We start from the raw sequence: 14,581 nt of genomic DNA, 5'->3' as shown, positions 1-14,581 counted from the left end.
TGTGAGGGACCTCTCTCCCGGCGACGGACAAAGACATCAACAAAATAATAGATTAGAAGAATCAGTTTGTGACATAAAGGAGAGGTGTGTCAATGTTGTAAGTATTTATACAAAAGACAATGTCTGATAGAGATGAAGGGAGCAGCAATGACAAATTAGTGGAGGAGTTATTGTCACCAAAGGTAGAGTATGTGAGCAGGCCTACTGTTTATCTTGTTATAATCCACGATCAGCTGCCACCACAATCAGATGCCTCCACAATCCACCATCCGGAATGTGTGCTGTTTTGGTTTAGTCCATATTTAATCACTTTACACTGAGCAAATACAAATTCTCAAACAAATGTGGAGCTTATTCATTATTAAGAAATGACTCACCAGACCAATAATTGTAGAACAAACTCTCTTAAACAAGAGCTGAACTATTTTCATTTCATATTTCATTTCATTTCATATTTCATTTCATAACTACTGGACATATCTTACAGTGGGCCTCACATGGTTCCATCCCATATCCTTCAGTATGGCAGACTGGTGCATATTTGTGCAGACCCAGAAAATAAGATAAGAGGATTACAGGGGTTGGAAGACACACATTATATGTTGTGAGGCTGCACGGCCAATTGGCCACTGTGTTCTGTTGTCACAGTTACACACTTAGATTATGCCCCTTACAGTTGTGCCATCTGAAAGAAGGCTGTATGAATGTGAGTGAATCGGTGAAAGTGACGTGTACTATAAAGAGGTTAGGGTTGTGTATAGTGGTCTGTAACAGCGCTACATAAATACAGTCCTTTTACCATTAGTGATGGCACACTGGAAATTCTCCCTCGTCCCGTGACAACACAGGTGTTACCGATTAATTTACAACAAAAGACGTGTGTGCTCAGTATCTGCAGAGCTCCACTTGGATCTTTTACATTAGATTAGGCTGCAGACAGCTTCACCATTGTGTAGTGTTTTTAGGATTCATGTCCTCTTATATCGACATCGGAGCCACATTCACGCTCGTAAACACACACTGCAAACAAGGTCTGTTTGCTAGCAGATGTAGCATTAGAATCGCTACATCCTCTAGCATCCCTACTTCTGGTATTGGACTTTTAGGCTAAAGATACGGTGTGAATGACGCCGTTTCTAGTCAAATTTGAATGTCGGGGCTTCTGGATACTTGGATGACACCATAGGAGAAGTATGGAGGCATGTTATGTTTTTTGCTGCTGTTTTATGACGTCTGAAGAAGAAGTCACCTTGGCAGCAACACTGTTTACCCCTGAGACTCCAAAAGTGTTTTGTTGACTCAAACACTTCACCCACCCCTCTATCAGCATAGTGGTGAGTAGATAATGAGTGAATTAAAATGTTTCTGTTCTATCCCTTTTTGAAAGAAGGAATACGATAATAGGAAAGAAGTGTGTGTGTATGTATGTATGTGTGTGTGTGTGTGTGTGTGTGTGTGCGTGCCTACCAGTTGTTTGGCCTTCTCAGCTTCCTGTCGTGTGTGTTGTCTTTCCCGGGTCATGGCTTTAGTCATCTCCTGCCTCGCTGCCTCTCTCTCTTTCTGTGCCTTCTTGGCCAGCTCCTCGTTAGGTATTGTCTGCTTTTTCTCAAACCTGAAACACACGTACAATAAATTAATATATAATCAAGTAAAACACAATATAATTCTGGCATTTGTTGCTTTACAAAGTCCTCAAATTATGGTTAAATGCTCTGGGCTTATATATCCACAAGGGGGCAGCATATACCAATATTCAGGCTGGTCAAAGCCATTGAGAATCTAAAATGAGCTCAGAAGATTAGGATCTCCATAGAGGGATCAAAGTAACTGCAAGTTTCAACCCTAATATTTAATGTTTTCAAAAACTTTGGAACGTTTACAATCCTAAACACAAGACTTTCATATTTTCTGGTCTAACCTCCATCTTTCTAATGTGCCTCTCTGATTTTTTAACATAAACATGTATCCAACCCAAAACAACTGACCCTTTACTGTAAACTTTAACTGACAACTTTAGTCCCTATTAAGCTAAAAACTACTGTTCCATCAACCCATCCATCATCTCAACCACGGGCTGGAGCCAATCCCAGCTGACATTAGGCGAGAGCCGTGTGACACACTGGACCGGTCTCCAGTGCATCACAGGACCAACCTACAGAGACAAACAACCATTCACACTCACATTCACACTACTCTCAATTTAGCACTTATGCGAATGTGACCCCAGTGACAGAGAAGTGACATGGGAAGAATTTGTAACCATGAATCATGTGGCCGTACAACCGTGCTGTGCACAAGTTCTGATGGCAGTGCTTTATTCAATGACATTTTAAGCCACTATCATTAAAGGGAATTTGAACATGTTAACAGATATAAGTCAATGTTTGTCATTCAAACCCACCTCCTCTGGTCGTCTTTAGTGTCTGGTTTGGTAGTGTTGGACGGGGTGCTGGACGGGGTGCTGGGTGGGGTGCTGGGTGGGGTGCTGGGCGGGGGGCTCGGTTGGGCGCGGCGCGGTGAGCTCTGCGGAGGGGGGGGGCTTGAGCTGGCACTGCCAGAGGCACCTGCACAAATACAGAAAGGGTATCCAGTATAAAACACATTTACAGAAGACAAGATATCATTTCAGATATAATTCAGTTTCCTTCCCCAAAATTTAATTTAAACATGTGGGGGACTAAGAGTATTGGAATTAAGACAGTACTGGTGTAATAACAATTCCAACAGATGTCGTTGTTTCTTTACTGCTGCTGGACGAGTGAGTTGCTCAAGTCTATTTATAGTGTCTCTGCAGTTCAGCAGAAGTAAAAGCCAGATTATCCTTGTGACACCTGTCGTAATGAGCTCAAAGAGACTGGTGGATATAACTATCAGAGACAATGATCCTCTTCAGAACCAGACAGAAGAGTGGGACAGTAAGAGTAAATCTTGTATGTATTCATAACATTGTTTCCAAGACCTTGTTTTGGAAAAATAGAGTTAGGGGGCTCTTATAACCATGGTAATCTGATCCACAGGTCAATACAGTCATTACTAGATTTCTATTAGGGCTGCCGCGATTCGTCGACGTCATCGATTACGTCGACGCTGAAAATGCGTCGACGCATTTTTTTTTTTAAACCGCGATAGACTATGCATGCCGCGGCTGGGGCAGCAGTCGCCCCGGCGCCCCCCTCCCCTCCACGCAGCCGGAGGCTCGGTGTGCGGCCCGCCTCAAGTTGTTTTTTTTTGGGGGGGGGGGGGGGGGTCCTCGTCCACGGCGCTTCACGGCGTCGCTGGTGCGGGGGCTTCCTTTCTCTGGGACCGCGGGGCGGTGTCCGTCGCAGGTGCGGACGGCGGCCCTGGACGCGAGTCGGGTCCTTCTCGCGTCACCTCAGCTACGGCGCCCGCGTGGGGGGAGGGGGGGCCGCTAGACTGAGTCCAGAATATGTGGACATGCTGACATTCTTACATTACAACACGCATGTCTAACTAACGTTTGAGTTTGATTTTGAGCTGGACACCATTGTTTCTTATACTTTAAACTTGTTGCACTTTGTTTAATATGCACACCTAACTTTTTTATTTTGATAAGGGGTTAAATAGAAACTTTGATATCTTTTTGAGTTGCACTGCTGACTTAACTTATATGCCCTCTTTTTTATTTATTTTTATCACGTTGGAGTTGCTAGTTTAAACCTACAGTTTTGCACTTTAATATTTGAGCCTTTGTTTACATTTTGTTTTGTGCTGCATTATACGATGACATACAGTTTGTTGTTGTCAAAATAAAATTAACTGAAATGAAATGGTCAATTTGATTTTTTTGGAGGAAAATTAGTCGTTTAGATTAATCGACTAATCGATAAAATAGTCGTCCGATTAATCGATAGAAAAATAGTCGTTAGTGGCAGCCCTAATTTCTATTGATTATTTCCATGTTTACTCATTATGATTATTATTATTATTATTACAATGTTCATTCCTCCAATTTGTACTGCAGTTCCTTTTATATCCACCGTGACGACAAAAGACATTACACATGTATGACTGTGTAAGTGCTGCACTTCAGTTTGAGTCATCTGACCTTGATGTGTCGAAAATCTGTGCTGGCGTTCACCTGTCACGTCTTAATCTGTAATTATTCTGCAACGCGTTTAATTAAAAAAAAAACACTTTTTAAATTTTTTTTTGCAGGACACACAATGTGTACAAGTACAATCACTGTAATTACCTGTGTTGACAGTATGTTAACAGCACACCACAGAGTTTGCATGCCCTCCTCATGTCTGTGAGGGTTTACCCTGGGTTAGTCTTTAGCCTTTCTCTTACTGTCCACACGTGCAGCTTACATTTATTAGAAAACCAAAACGTGAATGTAACTGTGGAACATGATTGTTTCTCTCTCTATGTTGGCTCTGCCATACGCTGGTGATCTCTCCAGGATGTGTCTCCCCCTCACCCAATGTCAGCCGGGATTGGCTCCAGCCTCCTTATGACTCTTAAAGAATAGATGATGGATGGACATTAACTGTACACAGCAGCTTTTAACACCTTTAACATCTCAGTGACACTTGCTCTGGCTCCATCACATCTGGGCTGAGGTTTTCATGTCGACTGAAGACTGGCCCAGCTCGCTTTTCTTTTTCTTTTTTTCTCTTCTCAACTTACATTCAAAAGTGTTGACATGAGCAGGGCCGTGTTCATTAGTAAATGTAGGATTTACATTGTTATAACTCAGTCAACTGACAATTCACACAGGCAGTTGTTAACATTTGCATTTCATGCTCCAGAGATGCATCTTATTTCCTGCAAGATCAGCTATAATAAAGGAGGAATACAATGCAGCCAGATGATGGACACCCTGGTCAAAAGGAGAATGGTACCTGTGTCTTTCTGAGCGCTTGAGTTTGTTGATGGTGTGCGCACTGGAGCAAAGTTGGCTACTCCCTTCATCCTCGTTAGAACATCTTCTGACAGCTAAAAAGAGGGGATACAAGGAAAATTAGAAATTGACAAGGATTGGTAGTCTAGAGATACAGAATCAACACAGAACTGCACAAAAATTAAACGCTTTTTTTCTCCCTCATTTTGTTTTCATCACAAAACAATGGGAGGCCTCTCTTTCAAACAACCTAATAAAAGTTTACTAGACTGTGAAGCATATCATGCACATCATGTGGTGTCATCTTTATTCAAATGAAAATCATTCTTTCATCTTTTGAATCCCTTGGCTTGAGGAAAAACACATGAAACGGCCAAGTTATCCCAAAAGACACAGGATCATTGCAGCTGTACTTCGTTTGTGTGTGTGTGTGTGTGTGTGTGTGTGTGTGTGTGTGTGTGTGTGTGTGTATGTGTGTGTGTGCCTGCGTGCGTACGTGTCTCCAAGGAAATGGTTAAACTTAGCTACACCAAAAACCACTGGAGTCACTGACTCACTGTTTCTATGACTCATAGCATGTGAATGTTCAGGCAGCGCTGCCAAATCATTATCTGTAAGCCTCTTTGTTTTTGCTTTTTACATTTTTACAAACAAGTTCACAATCACTGGGTTGCATGGAAGAAACACAACTATTAACATTAAACTTATGTGTTTTATCAATTGCAATGGTTGTTATACTTTGGCAAGCTTGCATTTGGTTGACTATATAAAGCTAGGTCTAAAGGTGAATTTGGCAATTTGATCCAACAAGTCCTCGAAGAGGAGGAATGCTACAGATTCAATCGCACCACAGACATTCACACGTTCTGTGTGGGTGCTTGAATACAAGTGGAATAAAAAGAGATCAAAGATAAACCACGAGCTGATATCTTAAAGGGACAGTTCACGGAAAAATGAAAATTCACTCATTATCTACACACCACCATGCCGATGAAGGGGTGGGTGAAGTGTTTGAGTCCACAAAACCCTTTAGGAGTCTCAGGGGTAAACAGTGTTGCAGCAAAGGCAACCTCTTTCTAAGATGTAATAAAACAACATGAAAAAACATAGCATGACTCCATCCTGCTTGTGTGGTGTCATCCAAGCCCCAAAATTCATATTCGACTTGAAACAGCGTCACTTTCACACTTTGTCAGTGTGAACTCTGAGGAGGATATCAGTGGACATTTAGGCTTAAATCACAGTCTAAATGTTGCCGTTCGAGTGTGAGTGTCGGGGCTTCTAGACACTGGGTTGACACCACACGAGCTGTATTGAGGCATGTTGTGTTTTTTTACATCTGAAGATGGAGTCACCAGCTACTTCATGGATCTTGGACTTGGCTGCAACACTGTTTATCCCTGAGACTCCAAAAGTGTTTTTAGGACTCAATCAGTTCACCCACCCCTCCATTGCCATAGTGGTAGGTAGATAATGAGTGTATTTTCATTTTTCAGTGAACTATCCCTTTAACTGATGTTAGATGGGGTCAGGAGAGTGCTCCATATGTAAACACATCCACAAGGCTGAGAGGGTCAAAGTGTACTGAATACTGATATATTTGTAAATAATAATAATAAATGTAAAAGACTAAAGATATTTGTATATCAATAGTCTTTGCATTCTGTCAGGTTACCTATTTTAAAACTGTTTTCATTTATGTTATACTGGTATTGAAAATTAAACCTGTGTCTAGACATCACACAAATGCACCGTGGTAAGTGCCCATAGGCAAGGGCTGCAACTATTAGCCGATTAATCAATGTCACTTACCAGATAATTAATCTGCAATTGTTTTACTGACTAAATTGTAAAATATTCTTGCTGTTCTTGGCTTCTTAAATGTGGGGTTTAATGTTTTTCTTTTCAGACTTGAAGATAAACTGAATATCAATGGAGTTTGGACTGTTGAGCATAAAATGTGACATTTGATGACCTCAGTTGATCAGTGGACAAACATTTCACTCATTTCCATCATGTTATAGACACAATAATTTAACAATTACTTAAAAAAACAGTTGATTAATTAAGTGCTTTAGTTGCAGCCCTAGTGATCTCAATCGAACTCCATTGTAATATGATTAATTGTGCACACAAGCCATATCATAACTCAACTGGACAAAATATATGTTCCCACGATTAACTATATTTAAAAGGTTTTATATTGATTGAGCAGTGTTATATTTGTGGCTTCATATAAAGTTAAATCATCGATTCATTTGTTGGTCATGACTTGCAGTAGGCACAATTCCCACAAATCCTACAGCACTGGAAGGCAGCGCTGTCAGGAGGCTCACAACATCAGACTTCATGCGAAAAAAAAGAAAATGTAAAACCACAGAGTTCCTCTCAGCTACGCCCATGAGGCATGAGATTATCTCCGTGTTGACTTTGCATCACATCCTCAGAGCAGCCGACATGTTCACCTCGAGCACCGGCGAAGGTTAACACTCGGTTCACCTGGGTGCGACCTGGACGCCCTGGTGCTAGCAAACCAGGACAGGATCTGGTTGAGCTGTGGAAAAGGGGGATTCCCACTGGTCCTGGTCCTGCCAGGTGGATAATAACCACGCCGAATTTACCAGAATACGTTGACTGTTGCTTGAAGATACTTATCACATGTCAGCTATGTTCCTGAGCCGACGAGCAAGGCACTCTTATACCATGTAGCGTATTGGGACTGAGGTCTGGTACAGGGAATAAGATGTATGTTGAAATAGCCCCAGGTCGCACATCCACCTGTCACTGCCTCTCTCCTCCTCACATCCTCCTCCTCCTCCTCCACCTCATCCTCCTCCTGTCATCCAGAGGAAACCATGGCCCACCGGGTCACAGCTGTACCAGCCACACGCTAACAGCTAGTTAGCACCGGGCAGCACCGTAGACTGCCATATAAAAAGATTAGCATGGCTTATCAAGCGCTAGCTAGATTAGCATTACCTTGACTCCACGGAGAATCCGCACCCTGTCCTCGTCGTCCACGCCGAACGACACCTTCCTGGTTGTACTCTCCCCGGAGCCCATGGTTGTGTGGGTAAAGTGTCACCTCTGCGAATGGACAGGGGATGACAGCGTCATGAAAGGATGATGTTAGCGTCCGGCCCGGGACAGAATCTGTGACAGATGGGATCGGGGGTTGCCAGATTCTTCCAAAGCATCCCCCTTTTCTGGTGATGTGTGAAACCCAGACTGTGTTTATGTGTCAGAATAAGCAACTAATTTTAATTATTTATGAAGAAGATTCATTTTGAATGTGTTGACATGTGTATTTAAGTAAAATTATGTGTATGCAAGTAAAATAATTTATGCTCGAGACGTTATTAGTTTCCTGTCTACGGCCCAACCTGGCAACCCAAGTGTCAAACCTTACACTCTCTTGAATGAATGACCTTTTAGATCTTTTTAAAATTCAGCAATAGCAATATTCTCAGAATTCTGACTTTAATCTCAGAACATTAAAGTCAGAATTCTGAGTTTAAAGTCGGAATTCTGAGATTAAAGTCAGAATTCTGAGTTTTAAACTCAGAACTCACTTGTTTCTTCCACAGTGGCCCTAATCCTCTTCTGTAAATATCAGCCTTGTTATTTCCCACATATTATATTTCAGTAAAAATAAATGAAATGAAAACACATCAGGGCAGTTTGCATTTTTATTTGAACTGTGACCATATAAAAACTGTGACATTTGATTTTCAAAGTCGTGCAGTGGATATTAATCAAAAATTAACCCAAATCAAAAACAGGATGAAACATGAATAGTGTAACTTAATTTTTGAATGGTGTATGCAAAAAATCAGAATGCAATCGTATAATGATTTCAAAATGAAAACAACATTTGACATTTCATTGCCAAGACTTTAATTGATTGTAACATGAACATTATTAAAATGCAGAAATAAACAGCACCCCCCATTGCATCTGTCAGCCATTTAGGCTTTTCTTCAGTTATGGCATGGGTCATTATAAAAGGAAAAATTTAGGTAAGAGTAAGATTATTTATAAACAAATTAAATCAATTTAAAATCAATTCTCAAAGATACATATAACATTCTGAAATATTTTATGCTTTCTTTTTGACTTTTTAGTAATACGGTAAAAAAGGGAATTACAAAAGTCTAAGTGTAAATGAGCATTGTACCATCTGAGTTTAAAATAAAAATCTGACTTAAAGAGTTAAAAAATGATATTTTAACGACCTTGTTAAAATAAGAATGTGTTTTAATCAATTTGCTGAGACTATCAAACATAGAGCAGGTATTATCTTGCTGTTTTGGGGGCCTGTTAAAAGTTGCCTACCTCTGTTTTTTTATATCCTCATTTAGATTTTAAAAGCTTTTACCTATTCATACATTCCCGTCCATGAGGCAGGCAATAAGAGCATCCAGTTCCCTGAAAAAAAGCTGTGTATTGTCAGCAAATTATATAGTGATGTTCCCCAGTGGAAGCGTGAATCATGAAAAAACAACAACGGCAATTACACAGATCACGAGCATCCAAGTAAACCCATTTCCCAAGTCGGTCAATTAAAATCTTCGATCATATCAAAAGCTGCACTGAAATCTGAGAGAGAACTGAAAGCCACATTTAACACATCCACTCTGATTCTCAAGTCATTTTACAAATGTCAGTGCTGCGCCAGTGCTGCGGTTTGCTTTTCTAAAATGCTGTTATTGGTTCAACAAACAAGACGTTGGTTATGAAGACTTTTTCATAGAAGTGTACTGAGGTAAGGTAAATTAGAAATAGGTCTGTAATGATCTCGCTCTGAGTAATTTAGACAAAGTTGTTTACTGTAACATCGGAGGGGACATAGAAACAGATCTAAACAGCAAACACACTCTAAAAAAATCATCCTGATCATGAGAAACAAAAACAATTATTGTAAACAAATGATCTCATATGATTAGTAATTTTTGTAATGCAGTCATGCTTAATAGTAAATAAACACTTTAATAGCATGGCATCATAAAATGGTGTATAGCATATTAAGTAGATTTATTTCCAGATGCTTTTCCCTTTTACTCCAAATCAGCAAATGTTCTTCTTGTAACATTTTTACAAAACATTTTGTTAAAAAATTGATGTTGGGTTTTTTAATTTTTTTAAGTAATCAATAATAAGAGGGGAACTGGTCCACTGATCCAATCAGAGCATGCATGTGACATTAGAACCCGCCCACTGAAGAGGTAGCATCACTGGTGAACCAACTTCTCACATATGGAAGAGGCCAAGACTCAACCATAATGATTAAGTAGAGTGTTGCATTAGAGAACAGGCTTCACTCAGCAAGTCCTTTTAATTTTAATACTTTAACTACAGTAACAGCATTTACGTGTAAAAATGACTATGGTAATTTAACTTTTACTTGAGAACATTTTAGTCCATTTATTTGTACTTTTGTGGTTTGAGAACCTCCTCCACCTCAGGACTAAGGCCAGTTTACTTGGTTGAACAGACAAATATGCAAGGAAAGTTTTAAAAAAATTACATTTCACATCCCACTGTTCAGAGTGATCCAGGACTCTGGTGTGTTTGATTGAATACTAAACACTGGGTAAACTGGCTCCCTAAACACAGCCCTGAAGGTATGCAGGTGGTCCCTGCGCCCTTTGGTGCTGTGGAACGACAACGTACCCCCCTCATAGTCCAACGCTACCTCAATCCTCAGCGGATGGGTAGTCGTTTCTCCAAGGGCCACATTAGAGGAGGACTGGCACACTGTCAGCTTGCCGTTTTTCCACTGCAGTCGCCAGGACACAGAGTTGTGTCCCAAACGACTGTGGTCACCACGGCGCGGGATGCTCTTGTAACACACGCCCAGTGACCACATGCTGTTGGCCCCCACCTCCACTACCCACACATGCTCACCACTTGAGAAACCTTGGCTGCACAGAACCTGTGGTGCACTTGTGAAACGCTCCGTGTGCTCTGGGTAAGACTGCTTGCTGGAACTGTACTTGACCGTACGCAGGTCATTGGACACGATCAGGCTGGGATGGGCGGTGCAGATGTTGAAGGAGAGGTCCAGCGGGTTGAGGATGATGTGAAGAGAATCCAGGAAGCGGGTCATTTCTGAGCGGAAGTCCTGGGTTTTGAGGCCTGTCTGGAGACGCCTGGTGTTGAGCGGTGCCTTTGATGGGATTGTGGAGGGGACGGTGACTTCCACAACCTTTCTCAGCTGATCTTCAATTGTCAGGAACCTAATGAACAAACATGAACAAACATATCTTTATATAGGGACTGGGATAGAATACTGTTTGTATGACACATATTAAAATCCACACAATCCTTTGACCCAAGTTCACAATTCATCAAAATAAAAGCTTTGTAATTCAGGTCTGAAGCCTTATTATTCTACAAGTAGACTTTAGAGAGAGAATGACTTTAGTTCTGGTGTACCTGTGTATGAAGACGCATGGGTCAGTCTCACTCAGGGCCTGTGATGCACTTCGCTGGGCATCTAGTAACAGCTGCTGTTGCTCTTCCAGTGCACTCACTCCGTGCTGCCAGCTATTCCTGCGCTGGCCTTTCTCCTCCTCCAAAAGCATAAGCAGACGCTCCCTGTACCTGAAAGCAAAACAACAATAGTATATCAATAGGAGTTTAAAACAGGTCACCGCATAATGGTGTTCCACCCACAAGAGTTATTTATTTTAATTATCATCACTAGCATTTCTATCCAACTGCTTACCCACAACAGACTTTATAACTAATGAATAATGAGACATCCTACATTTATTAAAACTTTGAATAATCCCTGACGTTAGTTCACTGATCATATTTCCATGAAAAGGTTTACTCCTAGGCAATAAAATGCAGTTGAACCTCATTCATTAGATGAAATCTTATTTTAGTTTTAATCTACAGTCACTCCCTGATCTGGCTTGTCCAGCCTTAAGAAGGAACGTCTGTTATCGTTCAATCAGCGACAATTTCTGACAAAGGCAGAGCAATCCTGTGAAACTCTGTTCAGCCACCATTATATCATAATGAAGTTTACTAATTTTTCCCTTTAAAATAAGGTTATTATATCTTACTTATTTAAATAGAGAGTTTAAATAATGTGCATTAAGACCGCAAAATTTCAATGGATTAAAATAATTCTATTTTAGAGACAAATTGTGACTTGATACTAATAATAAACAGACATAAGGCGACTGAATGACAGTTCCACTGACAAATTTACTGTCACCTGCTGTGCTCAGTGTATTAGTGAGCCAAGTCAAAGTTTGACAAATACAAATTTGCGCTGACATATTATTTATCAAGAGTTTAAGTCAAAACATTTGCTGTGGACTGTGTGGGTCTGCTTTGTTCAGATTTGGCCTACAAACATCAGCAACCACACCCGCATTTGCCATCAGAGTCTGACGTCAGACCGGTGAGAGGAGAGACAGAGAGACTAGCACAAAGCTCTCACATTAAAATTAATTATAACTTATGATACACGACACCGATTCAGGAAATACAGAGGGTTTAAAAACATCCTTCAATACGTCAGTGTATGTGCTTGAGGATAATCGCTACCCACACATGTACAATCTATTACCTGTCCACGAGTGCAGCCATACTGTCCATGAGTGAGACAGCCTTGTTGATCAGTTTGTCACCTATGGCTTCAGAGGCTCCCTGCTCCTCTGCCGTTTTCTGAAGGAGAGTCTCGTTCATCTGCAGCCTGCAGGACAAAAGCTGCAAACACACATTCAATGCATGTGTGTGTTAAACACAGCAGGAGGAAAATCTGGAATGACTGGTTGTTCTTTTCTGACTCGGGGAAAACACAGAGAGAATATTGTCATGTCACGCTCTCACGGCTGCTCTTCCACTCCCATGATCTCTGTGAATTGACACATTAGTGTTGGGGCTGGGCAAACAAATATATAAATATAATCACAATATAGCAAAGGTTCAATAATTATTAAAATAGCTTATGTGTTGTGTAAGCACAGTGAAAAGGTATTAACACACAATTAAAATTAATCTCTGCTCACATAAGAAGAGTTTAAACCCACAACCTTCACTCAGAAGCAGAAATCAGGCTTTATAATCAAAATGAATCAAATTGGGACATTATCATATTGATTGATATTCATTTTCTTATCTTGATATAATTTCGGACTTTTTGGAATAAGGGCTCAGCACTTCTGCATTTAACTCAGTCACCTGATCTCACGTTATCATTGTTACCTAAACAGGTTCTTCAAGATTTTGCATTGTCATTCAATGGTTTCACAAAGCAGCCGGTCACTTTATTCAAACCTCAAATGTTTCCATCAATGTTTCACAATAGGCATAAAATATGATCTCCTCATTTTTATATAACAGTATTCACCCTATTTCTGTATCATAATATTGTTTCATGAAAGGAGTAATATAACTTAGTTTTAATTAAAGGGTTAAACTGGCATATTATTTTGACGAAAGTTACCATTAATTATTGTTCATTACCTCGGCCAAGGAGGTTATGTTTTCAACCCTTTCCATTTATTTGTTTGTGTGTTTGCAAACAAGATTACACAAAAACACCGAACACATTACATTTGGTGTCCAGATCCAGGAACTTTCATTCACTTTCTTTAACGTTGTCAGGTTGAAAGTTTTTCAACATTTTAGCATTTCTTCATGGGAAAAAATCAATGAATCTTTATCAAAAAAATCTGTCAGGTTCAGTGAACTAATATCTATGAATGTGTGAGAAATCTGGTGTGGTTTGATTGAATTTAAGGGGACTGTAACTGAGTGTCCTTCTATTATTCTGTTTGTCCATATTTGTCAAATGGTACTTAATACTTAACAGATTTCACACTGACTTACTGTGAGCAAATTAATATATAGGCACCAATTTCATCCGAGTGTCTGTAATTCTCTCATAATAATACCAAATTACACTATATCAAGCAAAACGTGTTGTCGATTATCATATTATTCTGGAATTTGATCAGTGAATGTCATAGTTTTCTTTTGACACCGGTTCCACAGATTATAGATGTTTTAAAAAACGCAATAATAGTAATAGTCATGTTAAAGCCTGTAGAAGCAATTTAAAACTACCTTATTGCGGCTCGCCAGTGCCCGCCTCATCTCTTCTTCGGCCACGCTGAAGGTGAGCACATCATGGTTCTGGTGATGACCCTGTATGAAGCATGTGCTGCACAGCGAGGTCATGTCATTGGAACAGAAGTACTCAAGCTGCTGCTGGTGGACAGCACAGCCCTTCACCCCCAGCTCATTCAGAGGCTCCACCACGGCGTGCATTTTGAATGACTCCTTCTCGTGGTGTCTCTGAAGATGCCTGGAGCACAGGGACACCTCACACTTCAGGCAGGACTTCACAGCCAACGCTGGCTGGTCGATGCAGTAGTCGCAGAGAACTTCCATGGTCTTGGACAAAGTGTCGTGCTGGCTGTCCAGATTCGGTATGGTGGCTTGGTAACCCTCAATGATGCCGCAGAGTTTGAAGTTCCTCTGGAGGGAGCCCGCACCCTCAAATTCCACTCGACACTCCGGGCAACGTGGAAGCGTTTCGCCACACTTGTCCGTGATGTCCAAGGACTTGCAGATGCAAGCTTGGCAGTAGTTGTGCCCACAGGGGAGAACCACTGGGTTGGAGTAGAGCTGAAGGCAGATGGGACAGCTCAGCTCGAGAACAAGCTGCTCCTTCGGCTTTGACAAAGACAT

The 14,581-nt window shown here is 40.8% G+C and overlaps 2 protein-coding genes across 2 annotated transcripts in view; both read right to left on the bottom strand.

The window, feature by feature from the left end:
- Positions 1 to 8,020, bottom strand: part of LOC133005075 (MICOS complex subunit mic25a-like) — a 67,930-nt gene extending 59,910 nt beyond the window's left edge. The window contains exons 1-4 of the mRNA XM_061074662.1: positions 7,844 to 8,020; positions 4,866 to 4,959; positions 2,402 to 2,564; positions 1,468 to 1,612 (exon numbers count right to left, since the gene is read on the bottom strand). Coding sequence (XP_060930645.1) covers positions 1,468 to 1,612; positions 2,402 to 2,564; positions 4,866 to 4,959; positions 7,844 to 7,927 — 486 coding nt within the window. The 5' untranslated portion in view covers positions 7,928 to 8,020. The remainder of the gene's footprint in view (positions 1 to 1,467; positions 1,613 to 2,401; positions 2,565 to 4,865; positions 4,960 to 7,843) is intronic.
- A 2,374-nt stretch (positions 8,021 to 10,394) lies between these two features.
- On the bottom strand, positions 10,395 to 14,581 carry LOC133005669 (E3 ubiquitin/ISG15 ligase TRIM25-like). Its single transcript, XM_061075420.1, has 4 exons — positions 13,955 to 14,581; positions 12,453 to 12,592; positions 11,287 to 11,470; positions 10,395 to 11,081 (listed from the first exon to the last, which is right to left on the bottom strand). The coding sequence occupies exons 1-4, from the start codon at positions 14,579 to 14,581 to the stop codon at positions 10,395 to 10,397; spliced, it is 1,638 nt and encodes a 545-aa protein (XP_060931403.1).

Source organism: Limanda limanda, chromosome 7 (assembly GCF_963576545.1).
Source record: "Limanda limanda chromosome 7, fLimLim1.1, whole genome shotgun sequence".
NCBI classification, from domain to species: Eukaryota; Metazoa; Chordata; class Actinopteri; order Pleuronectiformes; family Pleuronectidae; genus Limanda; species Limanda limanda.
This window is presented reverse-complemented; position numbering and strand designations above follow the sequence as displayed.